Here is a 16,560-nt window from a genome sequence, read left to right on the forward strand (position 1 = left end):
GACGTGACTTCCTCTTCCGTGTCCTTGCTAGCAGTTAGCTGCTCGGCTCCCCGGCTGAAGACATGATGAAGAAAATGAGCAAGGAGAGCAAGCAGCGGCTGCAGCAGATCTTCCAGTGCGGACAGTTTGTCCTGCGATGGGGTTTCATCCCCACAGTCCTGTACTTGGGTCAGTATCATGACGTCACAGCACGCTGCTCTCCTCTTAGCATGCTAGCTGCTTAGCTGTACTCGTTCACGATTATTTTCAGTCAGTGGCTACTTCTTATTGTCCGATAATTAAAAAAATATGATTTTTAAATGTATTAATTTACTTTAATTTGCTCAACTTGATAAAACCACGCGGTGTATTCATGTAATCAAGAGTGGTGGGCACCCTTCCCGGAAGTCATTTTGTGATTTCAAAATAAAACAACCAGGCGCTTAAACACAACGCAAACACCGCGAGAATATTAATAAAAGTCACTTTTGCTGAATGTGTAACAATGAAAGGGGAAGTTCGTACGGTCATATTCGTGTCGTCACATCCGGTGGGAAATTACGCCAGACTGCCACCTTCATTTTGGAAAGGCCAAAGCGGATGTTGTGCTTCCGTATATAACCTTTGCCCTCAATTCTACATAATAGTGAGAGTCCAGTCCATAGTGGATCTAACATAATAGTGAGAGTCCAGTCCATAGTGGATCTAACATAATAGTGAGAGTCCAGTCCATAGTGGATCTAACATAATAGTGAGAGAGTCCAGTCCATAGTGGATCTAACATAATAGTGTGAGTCCAGTCCATAGTGGATCCAACATAATAGTGAGAATCCAGTCCATAGTGGATCTAACATAATTGTGTGAGTCCAGTCCATAGTGGATCTAACATAATAGTGAGAGTCCAGTCCAGAGTGGATCTAACATAATAGTGTGAGTCCAGTCCATAGTGGATCCAACATAATAGTGAGAATCCAGTCCATAGTGGATCTAACATAATTGTGTGAGTCCAGTCCATAGTGGATCTAACATAATAGTGAGAGTCCAGTCCATAGTGGATCTAACATAATAGTGCGAGAGTCCAGTCCATAGTGGATCTAACATAATAGTGTGAGAGTCCAGTCCATAGTGGATCTAACATAATAGTGAGAGTCCAGTCCATAGTGGATCTAACATAATAGTGAGAGTCCAGTCCATAGTGGATCTAACATAATAGCGTGAGAGTCCAGTCCATAGTGGATCTAACATAATAGTGTGAGAGTCCAGTCCATAGTGGATCTAACATAATAGTGTGAGAGTCCAGTCCATAGTGGATCTAACATAATAGTGTGAGTCCAGTCCATAGTGGATCTAACATAATAGTGTGAGAGTCCAGTCCATAGTGGATCTAATATAATAGTGTGAGTCCAGTCCATAGTGGATCCAACATAATAGTGAGAATCCAGTCCATAGTGGATCTAACATAATTGTGTGAGTCCAGTCCATAGTGGATCTAACATAATAGTGAGAGTCCAGTCCATAGTGGATCTAACATAATAGTGCGAGAGTCCAGTCCATAGTGGATCTAACATAATAGTGTGAGAGTCCAGTCCATAGTGGATCCAACATAATAGTGAGAGTCCAGACCTCGACTGCGGATGTTGTGGATAGGTGGAAGGAATACTTCAAAGACCTCCTCAATCCTACCAACACGTCTTCCTTTGAGGAAGCAGTGCCTGGGGAATCTGTGGCGGACTCTCCTATTTCTGGGGCTGAGGTCGCTGAGGTAGTTAAAAAGCTCCTCGGCGGCAAGGCCCCGGGGGTGGATGAGATCCGCCCGGAGTTCCTTAAGGCTCTGGATGCTGTGGGGCTGTCTTGGTTGACAAGACTCTGCAGCATCGCGTGGACATCGGGGGCGGTACCTCTGGATTGGCAGACCGGGGTGGTGGTTCCTCTCTTTAAGAAGGGGGACCGGAGGGTGTGTTCCAACTATCGTGGGATCACACTCCTCAGCCTTCCCGGTAAGGTTTATTCAGGTGTACTGGAGAGGAGGCTACGCCGGATAGTCCAACCTCGGATTCAGGAGGAACGGTGTGGTTTTCGTCCTGGTGGTGGAACTCTGGACCAGCTCTATACTCTGGGCAGGGTTCTTGAGGGTGCATGGGAGTTTGCCCAACCAGTCTACATGTCCTTGGTGGACTTGGAGAAGGCATTGGACCGTGTCCCTCGGGAAGTCCTGTGGGGAGTGCTCAGAGAGTATGTGGTATCGGACTGTCTTATTGTGGCGGTCCACTCCCTGTATGATCAGTGTCAGAGCTTGGTCCGCATTGCCGGCAGTAAGTCGGACACATTTCCAGTGAGGGTTGGACTCCGCCAAGGCTGTCCTTTGTCACCCATTCTGTTCATAACTTTTATGGACAGAATGTCTAGGCGCAGTCAAGGCGTTGAGGGGTTCCGGTTTGGTGACCGCAGGATTAGGTCTCTGCTTTTTGCAGATGATGTGGTCCTGATGGCTTCATCTGACCGGGATCTTCAGCTCTCGCTGGATCGGTTCGCAGCCGAGTGTGAAGCAACTGGGATGAGAATCAGCACCTCCAAGTCCGAGTCCATGGTTCTCGCCCGGAAAAGGGTGGAGTGCCATCTCCGGGTTGGGGAGGAGACCCTGCCCCAAGTGGAGGAGTTCAAATACCTAGGAGTCTTGTTCACGAGTGAGGGAAGAGTGGATCGTGAGATCGACAGGCGGATCGGTGCGGCGTCTTCAGTAATGCGGACGTTGTACCGATCCGTTGTGGTGAAGAAGGAGCTGAGCCGGAAGGCAAAGCTCTCAATTTACCGGTCGATCTACGTTCCCATCCTCACCTATGGTCATGAGCTTTGGGTCATGACCGAAAGGATAAGATCACGGGTACAAGCGGTCCAAATGAGTTTGGGTCTCTCCCTTAGAGATAGGGTGAGAAGCTCTGTCATCCGGGAGGAACTCAAAGTAAAGCCGCTGCTCCTCCACATGGAGAGGAGCCAGATGAGGTGGTCCAGGCATCTGGTCAGGATGCCACCCGAACGCCTCCCTAGGGAGGTGTTTAAGGCACGTCCAACCGGTAGGAGGCCACGGGGAAGACCCAGGACACGTTGGGAAGACTATGTCTCCCGGCTGGCCTGGGAACGCCTCGGGATCCCCCGGGAAGAGCTAGACGAAGTGGCTGGGGAGAGGGAAGTCTGGGTTTCCCTGCTTGGGCTGTTGCCCCCGCGACCCGACCTCGGATAAGCGGAAGATGATGGATGGATGGATGGATGTTAAGTGTTTAGTTTTTCCCATTAATTTTTAGCGCAAAGGCTGCTGATATGATTGGAAAAGTCAAATCTTTGTACAACATTTTAATGATTGCTTTGCTTTTTTATCCCCCGGCTGACCAGCGGCTAGCATTGTGGAGCCTCTCCCCCAAGCTATTAATATTCACCTCCATTACTGAAAATAAACTGATTTTCTTGTTATTTTTAGAATTAATTATCGCCGGAGGTTAAGGCTAATTATGTTGAACACCACCAGTGGTACATAAAGTTTAAGAAGTGTAGCTGGAACCGCGTTGCAGAAGAAAGCAGTGAGACATTAACAGGAAATAAACAAAATAAGAGTGGAGAGAGAGAGAGGTAATATTACAACTGTTGGTGTGTCCGCTTTGTCAGTCAGTACACGACAGTAGGAGGATGGATATAACTGGTGGTGTCAATACCAAGGGTAGTACCTGTATCCCATCGATACTAGAGTGATTAGTGCGATGATTTTACGTTCTCCAAATATTTATTTGGTAATGTTTACAAAATGGGGGAGTAATTCCCTCGACACAGGAGGATTTAAATGAGTACCGTATTTTCCGCACTATAATAGAACAGAATAGAATAAAATAGAATGAGCTTTATTGTCATTATATTTGCATATAACGAGATTAAAGACTCCAACTTAAGGTGCGGTAGTGGGAACAAATATGGGGTGAAATAAATGACACAAGAGGTAATAAAGGAAAAACTAACAATTGAAATAAACAGACTACTATCCAATAAAAATAATAAGCAATTCTGTACAATATACAAAACACTATAGAAGTACAAAATACTGTACAATATACAGAGCAAGACAAGAGTACCGAAGTAATAAATAATCAGTGACGGACGTATTGCACTCGAAGGTTAGTATTGCACAGTAGGGTATTAGGGCATTATATCGTATAGGGGTGAATTATTATTATTATAAGTTAGAGTTCAACATGGGGACAGCTTTGGGAAAGAAGCTGTCTCTGAGCCTGTTTGTTCTGGCTCTGATGCACCTGAAGCGCCTGCCCGATGGTAGCAAGTCGAACAGGTGGAAGCCAGGGTGTGTGCTGTCCTTGGTAATGTTTTTTGCTCTGTTGAGGCAACGGGAGTTGTGTAAGTCCAGCCAATGATTTTTTGTGCAGACTTTATGACCCTCTGAATCGCCTGTTTGTCTGCTTCAGTGCAGCTGGCGTACCACACTGTTATGCAGTAATAAGGCGCACCTTCAATGATTGGGCTATTTTAAAACTTTGTTGATATATAAGGCGCACCACATTATAAGGCGCATAGAATAGATGCTACAGTAGAGGCTGGGGTTAGGTTATGGATCCTTTAGATGGAGCTGCGCTAAAGATAATGTCAACAAAACAGTCAGATAGGTCAGTCAAACTTTATTGATAGATTACAAACCAGCGTTCTGACAACTCCGTTCACTCCCAAAATTAATAAACAGCTGTTTTATTATTTTCCCCGATTCAATAAACACATAAAAAACAGTCTGATACTGTTACGGTAAAATCAAAGGTTAGTGCAATCACAATATAGTAACACTGGAAATAGTGCAAAGCAATAATATATCAATAACTCAACCTTGCTCAAAGGATAATGTCACACAACACAACACATCAAATGTTATGCAATCACAATATAGTAACACTCAAAAGAGTGAATTATCGACTGTGCCGAAAATGTAATTTTAATTTCTTATGTGTCTTGTGCATGTTAAGAATTGACAGTAAATAATCTTGAAATAGTGCAAAGCAATAATATATCAATAACTCAACGTTGCTCAAAGGATAATGTCACACAACACAACACACAAAATAATCATGTAATGCTCACTTTATTAAGTTATTCCTCATCCACCAATCCCTCAAATTCTTCTTCATTGTTGGAATCAAACAGTTGGGCGAATACGGCATCCAACATGCCCGGCTCCGTCTCGTCCAAGTCCTCATTAAAGGAGTCAGTGTCGCTGCTGTTAATGTTCAATTCTCTGGCTGCTGCTCTATTCCCGTCTTCTACTGTGTGACTGATCGCCTTGACTTTAAACTCTGCTTCGTAAGTGTGTCTCTTAATAGGAGCCATTTTGGGCTCTTTACATAAACACACAGAAAAGGCACGCCTCTCGCAGTCATATATCCCAGCATGCACCACGCACTTCTTCTACGGGGGAAAATGTAGTCGGCGGCTGCTTACCACAGTTGCGAGACCTCTTCTGGCATGTTTAATTCCAACACTGAAGAAGAAGAATTTGAGGGATTCGTGGATGAGAACTAACATAATAAAGCGAGCTTTACATGTTTATTTTGTGTGTTGTGTTGTGTGACATTATCCTTTGAGCAACGTTGAGTTATTGATATATTGTTATTGCTTTGCACTATATCGAGACGTCATTACTGGAGTCAGTGTCACTGCTGTTGTCTAGCAGTTCAGTGACAATTCCTGCTTTCCTGAAATCATGTCTCTCAATAGGAGCCATTTTGGGGTCTTTACATAAACACACAAATGGAAATGAAACGGCACACCTGGCGCAGTTATATATCCCAGCATGCACCACGCGCTTCTCCTACGGGGGAAAATTAAATCGGCAGCTGCTTACCGTAGTTGTGAGACCTGTTGTGGCTCAATATTGATCCATATATAAGGCGCACTGGATTATAAGGCGCACTGTCAGCCTTTAAGACATTTTTAGGTTTTTAGGTGCGCCTTATAGTGTGGAAAATACGGTACTAGATAGTATTTTTTACTTAGTTTAGTTATTGACTTTGTTTTCACCGGACATAAAAGAGAACTGGAACCTAGTTTAAATGAATGAATACATTGTAAAATGTACATTTGGTACATGTGATTGTATCGCCCGTCTCACTCCTGGATGATGGGAGTCGGCAGCATCAAACCCTGATCGGAACATACTCACAAACATTGAAATACGCTCTCTGAATCTTTAGATTGTTCAGTATCGTCGTCCAAAGGAGTGTTTTGATATGCTCCTTTCTTTACAGGCTTCAAACGGGGAGCAGATCCAGGAATGCCAGATCCCACAGTCTTGAGGTATGTTGGACACACCGTGAAGGAAAGAACAATCATGACTTTTAAATATAACAACTGTTTGGTATCCCTAACACAATGAAGAAACAAACTACCGTATTTTTCGGACTATAAGGCGCACTTAAAATACTTTTTTTTCCTCAAAATTCGTCAGTGCGCTTTATTATCCGGTGCGCCTAATGTACGGAATAATTCTGGTTTTGCTTACCGACCTAGAAGCAATTTTATTTGGTACACGGTGTAATAAGTCTGACCAGTCAAACATAAGAGATACATGTACCGTAGACTGCAATATGATGGCAGTCACACATAAGAGATATGTGTAGACTGCAATAAGAGTCAAGTAAACAACACCAACATTTTATATGTTCCATTGAAAATATAGAACATTACACACGGCGCTCAAAACTCGATCAAAATGTTTTAGTATGACTTTGGTAAGCTGTGAAGCCACACCGCTTGATGTGCTTCAACATAGGATTATTATTATGGTCTGTGTGTAAGGTAAGACATATTATCTGGCCTTTTGTTTCGCAATATAATGCAAAAGCCACTTTTCTAACCTTCTGGTACCTGCTGATCTGTATTTGGGATCTGCATAAGTCCTGAAAAAGCAACTGCCAGAAAGCGGCTTGAAAATGATGTGTAAAACATCATCTGTGCAACATTTTGACCAAAGAACCACATTACATGTTATGTAGACCTCAAGGAAGTCTTTTACATTTAGAAAATCATAATAATATGACCCCTTAAATGCACATTATAATCTGGTGCGCCTTTTAAATGAAAATAGACGTGAGTAGATGCGCTCATCGGCGGTGCGCCCTATACACACACACATATATATATATATATATATATATATATATACAGCGGGGCAAAAAAGTATTTAGTCAGCCAGCGATTGTGCAAGTTCTCCCACTTAAAGTGATGACAGAGGTCTGTCATTTTCATCATAGGTACACTTCAACTGTGAGAGACAGAATGTGGAAAAAAATCCAGGAATTCACATTGTAGGAATTTTAAAGAATTTACTCGTAAATGATGGTGGAAAATAAGTATTTGGTCAAGCATTCAAAGCTCTCACTGATGGAAGGAGGTTTTGGCTCCAAATCTCACGATACATGGCCCCATTCATTCTTTCCTTAACATGGATCAATCGTCCTGTCCCCTTAGCAGAAAAACAGCCCCAAAGCATGATGTTTCCACCCCCATGCTTCACAGTAGGTATGGTGTTCTTGGGATGCAACTCAGTATTCTTCTTCCTCCAAACACGAGGAGTTGAGTTTATAGCAAAAAGTTCTATTTTGGTTTCATCTGACCACATGACATTCTCCCAATCCTCTGCTGTATCATCCATGTATCCATTTTGGTATCAACTCAACTGGTGGTGTTTGGAGGAAGAAGAATACTGAGTTGCATCCCAAGAACACCATACCTACTGTGAAGCATGGGGGTGGAAACATAATTTTCAGCCAAAACCTCCTTCCATCAGTGAGAGCTTTGAATGCTTGACCAAATACTTATTTTCCACCATCATTTACAAATAAATTCTTTAAAATTCCTACAATGTGAATTCCTGGATTTTTTTCCACATTCTGTCTGTCACAGTTGAAGTGTACCTATGATGGAAATGACAGACCTCTGTCATCATTTGAAGTGGGAGAACTTGCACAATCGCTGGCTGACTAATTGATATATTTACTGTATATATACTGTATATATGTGTGTGTATGCATATATATATGACTTAAAACACTTTTTGAGCCTGTCCGTGTCTTAGTAGGCCGGGCAGGCGTAAGCTAGTTTTTCATGAATTCGACTCAAAGGTTAAAGACTCGTAGCTGACTTGTAATTTCCGATCACGTCAGCATCTCTGTAAAGTTGCATCAGGGTCAGATACCCTGTGTTGCAGTGGGAGTGGAAAATACCACAGACATGTAATATTTCTGTTGAAGGGTACGTGAGTGACATGATTCCACTGCTGATGTCATCAACCATTTCTTCTCATAATATGTCTGTAATCACTTGTCTTACCTAACTTCTTGGATTTTCTGTTTGTTTTTCACTCTTGTTTTCCATTTTCATGTCATCAATAAGACTTGATGGAAGGCTTAAATATAGTCCGCTTCTTCCTGTGTACAAATGCTGTAAATATAACTTGTTACAAATGTTCAAGACAAATGAATCATGACCATATTTGCTAGAACTGGGATGGGGGTCAATCAGGGGCTGATCTCGCCTTAAGTTGGGAACTTGGGACCCCCTCTATGCTGCTGCTGGTCCCCCCAACCATTTTTTGCACCAGGGACCAGTTTGATGTAGGCATTATTTTCAGGGACCGCCTTCCCACTTGTGAACAATACAACTCACTAGAAGCCTGAATTAGTGGGAGTCCTCGCCTTGTTGCTTTGCAATGAAATGCTGATGGAAATCAGCCTTTGGCTACAATCCATCCATCCATTTCCCACTGCTTATTCCCTTCGGTGTGGCGGGGGCGCTGGAGCCTATCCCAGCTACAATCTGTCACATTTATATTCGATATCATGTCACAAAGCTAGAACAAATGCTGACTTCCTATGAGGAGTTTTATTGTACGTCATCGGTGTGTCTTGTGCACAGGTGTCAGACTCAAAGCCAGGGGCCACATGTGGCCCTCCTCGTCATTTCACATGGCCTGCAAATAACTTGTCAATAAAATACCTTATATTTTCTTTCTTTGCTTTCTTATTTTCTCACTAAAGGTATTAGGTTTTTTCTAGTTTGACAGGGAAAAATAATAATGTCCATTATTGCAACAAATATTAACTTTGTTGGTCAAAATCTAAATAAATACTTAAATATCTGCTTAATTTATGGTTTGGAAGCAAGTTATCAATCAAAATGTACACTATAAAAATGACCAATAGGTTTTACTGGAAAAATACCTTATATTTTCTTTCTTTACTTTATTTTCTTACTAAAGGTATTAGGTTTTTTTCTAATTTGACAGGGAAATAAAATAGTGTCCAATATTACAACAAATATTATACTATCTAACTTTGTTGCTGAAAATCCAAATAAATACTTAAATATCTGCTGAATTTACGGTTTCGAAGCAAGTTATCCATCAAATTTTACACTATAAAATGACAAATAGATTTTACTGGAAAAATACCTTATTTTTTCTTTCTTTACTTTCTTATTTTATTACTAAAAGTATTAGTTTTTTTCTAGTTTGACAGGGAAAAAAATAATGTCCAATATTGCAACAAATATTATACCATCTGGTCAAAATCCAAATAAATACTTAAATATCTGCCTAATTGATGGTTTCGAAGCAAGTTATCCATCAAATTGTACACTATAAAAATGACCAATAGATTTTACTAGAAAGATACCTTATATTTTCTTTCTTTACCTTTTTATTTTCTCACTAAAGGTATTAGGTTTTTTTCTAGTTTGACAGGGAAAAATAATAGTGTCCAATATTGCCACAAATATTAACTTTGTTGGTCAAAATCCAAATAAATACTTAAATATCTGCTTAATTTATGGTTTGGAAGCAAGTTATCAATCAAAATGTACACTATAAAAATGACCAATAGGTTTTACTGGAAAAATACCTTATATTTTCTTTCTTTACTTTATTTTCTTACTAAAGGTATTAGGTTTTTTTCTAATTTGACAGGGAAATACAATAGTGTCCAATATTACAACAAATATTATACTATCTAACTTTGTTGCTCAAAATCCAAATAAATACTTAAATATCTGCTGAATTTACGGTTTCGAAGCAAGTTATCCATCAAATTTTACACTATAAAATGACAAATAGATTTTACTGGAAAAATACCTTATTTTTTCTTTCTTTACTTTCTTATTTTCCTTCTATAGGTATTATGTTTTTTTCTAGTTTGACAGGGAAAAAAATAATGTCCAATATTGCAACAAATATTAACTTTGTTGGTCAAAATCCGAATAAATACTTAAATATCTACTTAATTGATGATTTTGAAGCAAGTTATCCATCAAATTGTACACTATAAAAATGACCAATAGATTTTACTAGAAAGATACCTTATATTTTCTTTCTTTACTTTTTTATTTTCTCACTAAAGGTATTAGGTTTTTTTCTAGTTTGACAGGGAAAAATAATAATGTCCAATATTGCAACAAATATTAACTTTGTTGGTCAAAATCCAAATAAATACTTAAATATCTGCTTAATTTATGGTTTGGAAGCAAGTTATCAATTAAATTGTACACTAAAAATGACCAATAGGTTTTACTGGAAAAATACCTTATATTTTCTTTCTTTACTTTATTTTCTTACTAAAGGTATTAGGTTTTTTTCTAATTTGACAGGGAAATACAATAGTGTCCAATATTACAACAAATATTATACTATCCAACTTTGTTGCTCAAAATCCAAATAAATACTTAAATATCTGCTGAATTTACGGTTTCGAAGCAAGTTATCCATCAAATTTTACACTATAAAATGACAAATAGATTTTATTGGAAAAATACCTTATTTTTTCTTTCTTTACTTTCTTATTTTATTACTAAAAGTATTAGTTTTTTTCTAGTTTGACAGGGAAAAAAATAATGTCCAATATTGCAACAAATATTATACCATCTGGTCAAAATCCAAATAAATACTTAAATATCTGCCTAATTAATGGTTTCGAAGCAAGTTATCCATCAAATTGTACACTATAAAAATGACCAATAGATTTTACTAGAAAGATACCTTATATTTTCTTTCTTTACCTTTTTATTTTCTCACTAAAGGTATTAGGTTTTTTTCTAGTTTGACAGGGAAAAATAATAGTGTCCAATATTGCCACAAATATTAACTTTGTTGGTCAAAATCCAAATAAATACTTAAAAATCTGCTTAATTGATGATTTGGAAGCAAGTTATCCATCAAATTGTACACTATAAAAATGACCAACAGATTTTACTAGAAAAATACCTTATATTTTCTTTCATTACTTTCTTATTTTCTTTCTAAAGCTATTAGGTTTTTCTCTAGTTTGACAGGGAAAAATAATGTCCAATAATGCAACAAATATTAACTTTGTTGGTCAAAATCCAAATAAATAATTAAATATCTGCTTAATTGATGGTTTGGAAGCAAGTTATTAATGAAATTGTACACTATAAAAATGACCAATAGATTTTACTAGAAAGATACCTTATATTTTCTTTCTTTACTTTTTTATTTTCTCACTAAAGGTATTAGGTTTTTTTCTAGTTTGACAGGGAAAAATAATAATGTCCAATATTGCAACAAATATTAACTTTGTTGGTCAAAATCTAAATAAATACTTAAATATCTGCTTAATTTATGGTTTGGAAGCAAGTTATCAATCAAAATGTACACTATAAAAATGACCAAAAGGTTTTACTGGAAAAATACCTTATTTTTTCTTTCTTTACTATCTTATTTTATTACTAAAAGTATTAGTTTTTTTCTAATTTGACAGGGAAATACAATAGTGTCCAATATTACAACAAATATTATACTATCCAACTTTGTTGCTCAAAATCCAAATAAATACTTAAATATCTGCTGAATTTACGGTTTCGAAGCAAGTTATCCATCAAATTTTACACTATAAAATGACAAATAGATTTTATTGGAAAAATACCTTATTTTTTCTTTCTTTACTTTCTTATTTTATTACTAAAAGTATTAGTTTTTTTCTAATTTGACAGGGAAATACAATAGTGTCCAATATTACAACAAATATTATACTATCCAACTTTGTTGCTCAAAATCCAAATAAATACTTAAATATCTGCTGAATTTACGGTTTCGAAGCAAGTTATCCATCAAATTTTACACTATAAAATGACAAATAGATTTTATTGGAAAAATACCTTATTTTTTCTTTCTTTACTTTCTTATTTTATTACTAAAAGTATTAGTTTTTTTCTAGTTTGACAGGGAAAAAAATAATGTCCAATATTGCAACAAATATTATACCATCTGGTCAAAATCCAAATAAATACTTAAATATCTGCCTAATTGATGGTTTGGAAGCAAGTTATCCATCAAATTGTACACTATAAAAATGACCAATAGATTTTACTAGAAAGATACCTTATATTTTCTTTCTTTACTTTTTTATTTTCTCACTAAAGGTATTAGGTTTTTTTCTAGTTTGACAGGGAAAAATAATAATGTCCAATATTGCAACAAATATTAACTTTGTTGGTCAAAATCCAAATAAATACTTAAATATCTGCTTAATTTATGGTTTGGAAGCAAGTTATCAATTAAATTGTACACTAAAAATGACCAATAGGTTTTACTGGAAAAATACCTTATATTTTCTTTCTTTACTTTATTTCTTACTAAAGATATTATGTTTTTTTTCTAGTTTGACAGAGCAAAAAATAGTGTCCAATGTTGCAACAAATATTAACTTTGTTGGTCAAAATCCGAATAAATACTTAAATATCTACTTAATTGATGATTTTGAAGCAAGTTATCCATCAAATTGTACACTATAAAAATGACCAATAGATTTTACTTGAAAGATACCTTATATTTTCTTTCTTTACTTTCTTATTTTCCTTCTATAGGTATTATGTTTTTTTCTAGTTTGACAGGGGAAAAAATAGTGTCCAATTTTGCAAAAAATATTGTATCATCTAACTTTTTGGGTCAAAATCCAAATAAATACTTGAATATCTGCTTAGTTTATGGTTTGGAAGCAAGTTATCCATCAAATTGTACACCATAAAAAATGACCAACAGATTTGACTAGAAAAATACCTTATATTTTCTTTCTTTACTTTCTTATTTTCTTTCTAAAGGTATTATGTTTTTTTCTAGGTTGACAGGGAAAAAAATAATGTCCAATATTGCAACAAATATTAACTTTGTTGGTCAACACCCAAATAAATAATTCAATATCTGCTTAATTTATGGTTTGGAAGCAAGTTATTAATGAAATTGAACAATATAAAAATGACCAATAGATTTTACTGTAAAATGTGGGGAGTTTTTTACAGCATGTTACTGTAAGTTGGAGAAAAAAACGACCAATGTTGTTGTTTTTTTACAGTAAAATTATTTCGATTGAGCTGTCAGTTTTTTTGTTTTTTTCTAAATCCACGGTTGATGATTTTATGGAACAACATTTTATTATGGTAAAAAACTGGCAGAGTTGCCAAAATAAAATTAAACGGGTACAGTATTTCTATTTACACTATCCATCCATCCATTTTCTACCGCTTATTCCCTTTCGGGGTCGCGGAAGGCTACAATCGGGCGGAAGGCGGTGTACACCCTGGACAAGTCGCCACCTCATCGCAGGGCCAACACAGACAGACAGACAACATTCACACACTAGGGCCAATTTAGTGTTGCCAATCAACCTATCCCCAGGTGCATGTCTTTGGAGGTGGGAGGGGCCTATCCCCAGGTGCATGTCTTTGGAGGTGGGAGGGGCCTATCCCCAGGTGCATGTCTATTTACACTAATATGTTGTAAAAATAACAATAATAAAATAACACCATATATTTTACAGAAAAAACACTGGCAGCTAAAAAAGCGACCACTTTTTTTTCTGTAAAAAATAATTGGTGAAATCCAGATTTTTTAAATTTTACTTTTTATGTAAAAAAAAGTAAAATGTTTAAATTCATAGACAAATTCATGAATGATTTCCTGTTACAAGCGGCCCTCTAATGGCAGCCATGACTGCGGTGTGGCCCTCAATGAACAACAAGTCTGACACCCCTGGTCTGGTGGGACGGGACAAAATGAAGTCAGAGAAAATGCAGTTCTTTATAATTGATGTAATGTTCCATGGACTGTACTGGTCCAACTACCAACTGAAAATGTTCTATTGCTGTGAACGTTAGCACCTCAATTAGAAGTCTTCTTAACTTGTTTTGAAATAGTTCTAGTGGCATTCATATCTATGCTATATATGGAGCTAACTGGGATTCTGGTCAGGATGACACCTGAACGCCTCCCTAGGGAGGTGTTTAGGGCACGTCCAACCGGTAGGAGGCCACGGGGAAGACCCAGGACACGTTGGGAAGACTATGTCTCCCGCCTGGCCTGGGAACGCCTCGGGAAGAGCTAGACGAAGTGGCCGGGGAGAGGGAAGTCTGGGCTTCCCTGCTTAGGCTGCTGCCCCCGCGACCCGACCTCGGATAAGCGGAAGAAGATGGATGGATGGATGGATGAATGGATGCATGGATGGATGGATGGATGGCGCTAACTGCAACACACTGCATGTCACCCATGGATTGAAGGAACCAAATGATTGTGTTTTCTTGTGTTTTCTAGTTTACTTTGGGGATGAGGACCATCAATAATCCCCTTCCGAAGACCACCAGTCCCTGCTCCATTAGGCAGGCTTACACGTCGACCAAGTGACACCGCAGCAGCATCTCTGTAACTACACATTTATTCTCTCCAATGGAAAATAAACACATGACTAAAATATAATTGGACTTGATTTGGGGGTCATGGGTCGAAATCCTCTCAGTACGTGTAGTTTTGCTGATAATATTTGTTGTGTTGCTCAATTACCCTGAAAAAACAAGTTCTACTTTTCCCCAGGTGTAGTACAGCACATACTGACAGTTGTCACGAAGCCAAACAGGACATAAAAGTACTTCATTTTTCAAGGCATTTAAACATAATGGATTTATTTTTCAAACAACTTCGGCCCTAAAAAAGACAAAAAACAATCCTGTCATGTATTTTTTTTTTAAGCTGTCAGAAAGAGATATTTTAAAGTGTTCTTTCTTATTCCATAGTCATCTTTAAAAAGCAGCTAGTATTTCCCCATGTAGTGAGTCTTCTCGTCACCTGGCTTTTATCTTATGTCCGATAGTAAACACTTTTTGTCTCTCAAGGACCGAGCTGTTTGTTTACATGCTTTTCTTTATTTCTCTTTGCTATTTGGGCTTATTGGACCCTAATTAGAATAAAAACTAAGAATCCTCTTTTGATATGATGTACTTAGTCCATAAGTACACAAACGTGTAATTCATGTTTAGAGACATGCTAATTCTTATTTTTACACTTTTTTCCCCCCAAAATTCCATTGTATGTTATACTCATCTGACACCACCAGATGGCAGTATAAATGTCCACATAAGTGAAGTGAAGTGAATTATATTTATATAGCGCTTTTCTCTAGTGACTCAAAGCGCTTTACATAGTGAAACCCCATATCTAAGTTACATTTAAAGCAGTGTGGGTGGCACTGGGAGCAGGTGGGTAAAGTGTCTTGCCCAAGGACACAACGGCAGTGACTTGGATGGCAGAAGTGGGAATCGAACCTGCAACCCTCAAGTTGCTGGCACGGCCACTCTACCAACCGAGCTATGCCGCCCCGTAAGACCCCAATTCAATAGTGTACACAATTTAGGAAATAGCTAAAAGGTGCTGTCCACGCATGTGGCCACTAAGCCTTTAGAGGTAAGGGCTGACGTTTGTCGGCTCACATCGCTGTTTTGGCCAGTTCCTTATCTGTTTTGAAGTAGCAGCTGCGCTCCAGTTTTTGCTCTACAGAAAATTGGATTTAGACCTCTTCTTGCTGATGCTATTGTTGCATTGTAAGGGCTGGTCTCCTAAAACTCTAGTAAAACTTGGCCAAGTACTATTCTGTCTCGGTGGATATGTCATCCAAAATAATTTGGGATTGATCAGTGTGTTTTATTCCCTGAGAGAAAGACTGGTCTCGTGCAACAAACCCTTTTTGTACACATTTGCATAACGTAATTTATTTTAAATAATACAAACCAATCAATCAATGTTTATTTATATAGCCCTAAATCACAAGTGTCTCAAAGGGCTGCACAAGCCACAACGACATCCGCGGTACAGAGCCCACATAAGGGCAAGGAAAAACTCACCCCAGTGGGACATCGATGTGGATGACTATGAGAAACTTTGGAGAGGACCGCATATGTGGGCAACCCCCCCCCCACCCCCCGCCCCCCTCCCCAGGGGGGACAGAAAGCAATGGATGTCCAGTGGGTCTAACATAATATTGTGAAAGTCTAGTCCGTAGTGGATCTAACATAATAGTAAGAGTCCAGTCCATAGTGGATCTAACATAATAGTAAGAGTCCAGTCCATAGTGGATCTAACTTAATAGTGAGAGTCCAGTCCATAGTGGATCTAACATAATAATGTGAGAGTCCAGTCCATAGTGGATCTAACATAATAGTGTGAGAGTCCAGTCCATAGTGGATCTAACATAATAGTGAGAGTCCAGTCCA

General features: G+C 38.2%; 1 protein-coding gene across 1 annotated transcript; it reads left to right on the top strand.

Annotated features, from left to right (window-relative positions):
- Positions 1-14,773, top strand: tomm7 (translocase of outer mitochondrial membrane 7 homolog (yeast)). The gene is made up of 3 exons (XM_061882794.1): positions 1-168; positions 6,267-6,315; positions 14,612-14,773. The coding sequence occupies exons 1-3, from the start codon at positions 63-65 to the stop codon at positions 14,625-14,627; spliced, it is 171 nt and encodes a 56-aa protein (XP_061738778.1). The 5' UTR covers positions 1-62; the 3' UTR covers positions 14,628-14,773.
- The last annotated feature ends 1,787 nt before the right edge of the window (positions 14,774-16,560 follow it).

The sequence above is a fragment of the Nerophis ophidion genome, linkage group LG21 (assembly GCF_033978795.1).
Source record: "Nerophis ophidion isolate RoL-2023_Sa linkage group LG21, RoL_Noph_v1.0, whole genome shotgun sequence".
NCBI classification, from domain to species: Eukaryota; Metazoa; Chordata; class Actinopteri; order Syngnathiformes; family Syngnathidae; genus Nerophis; species Nerophis ophidion.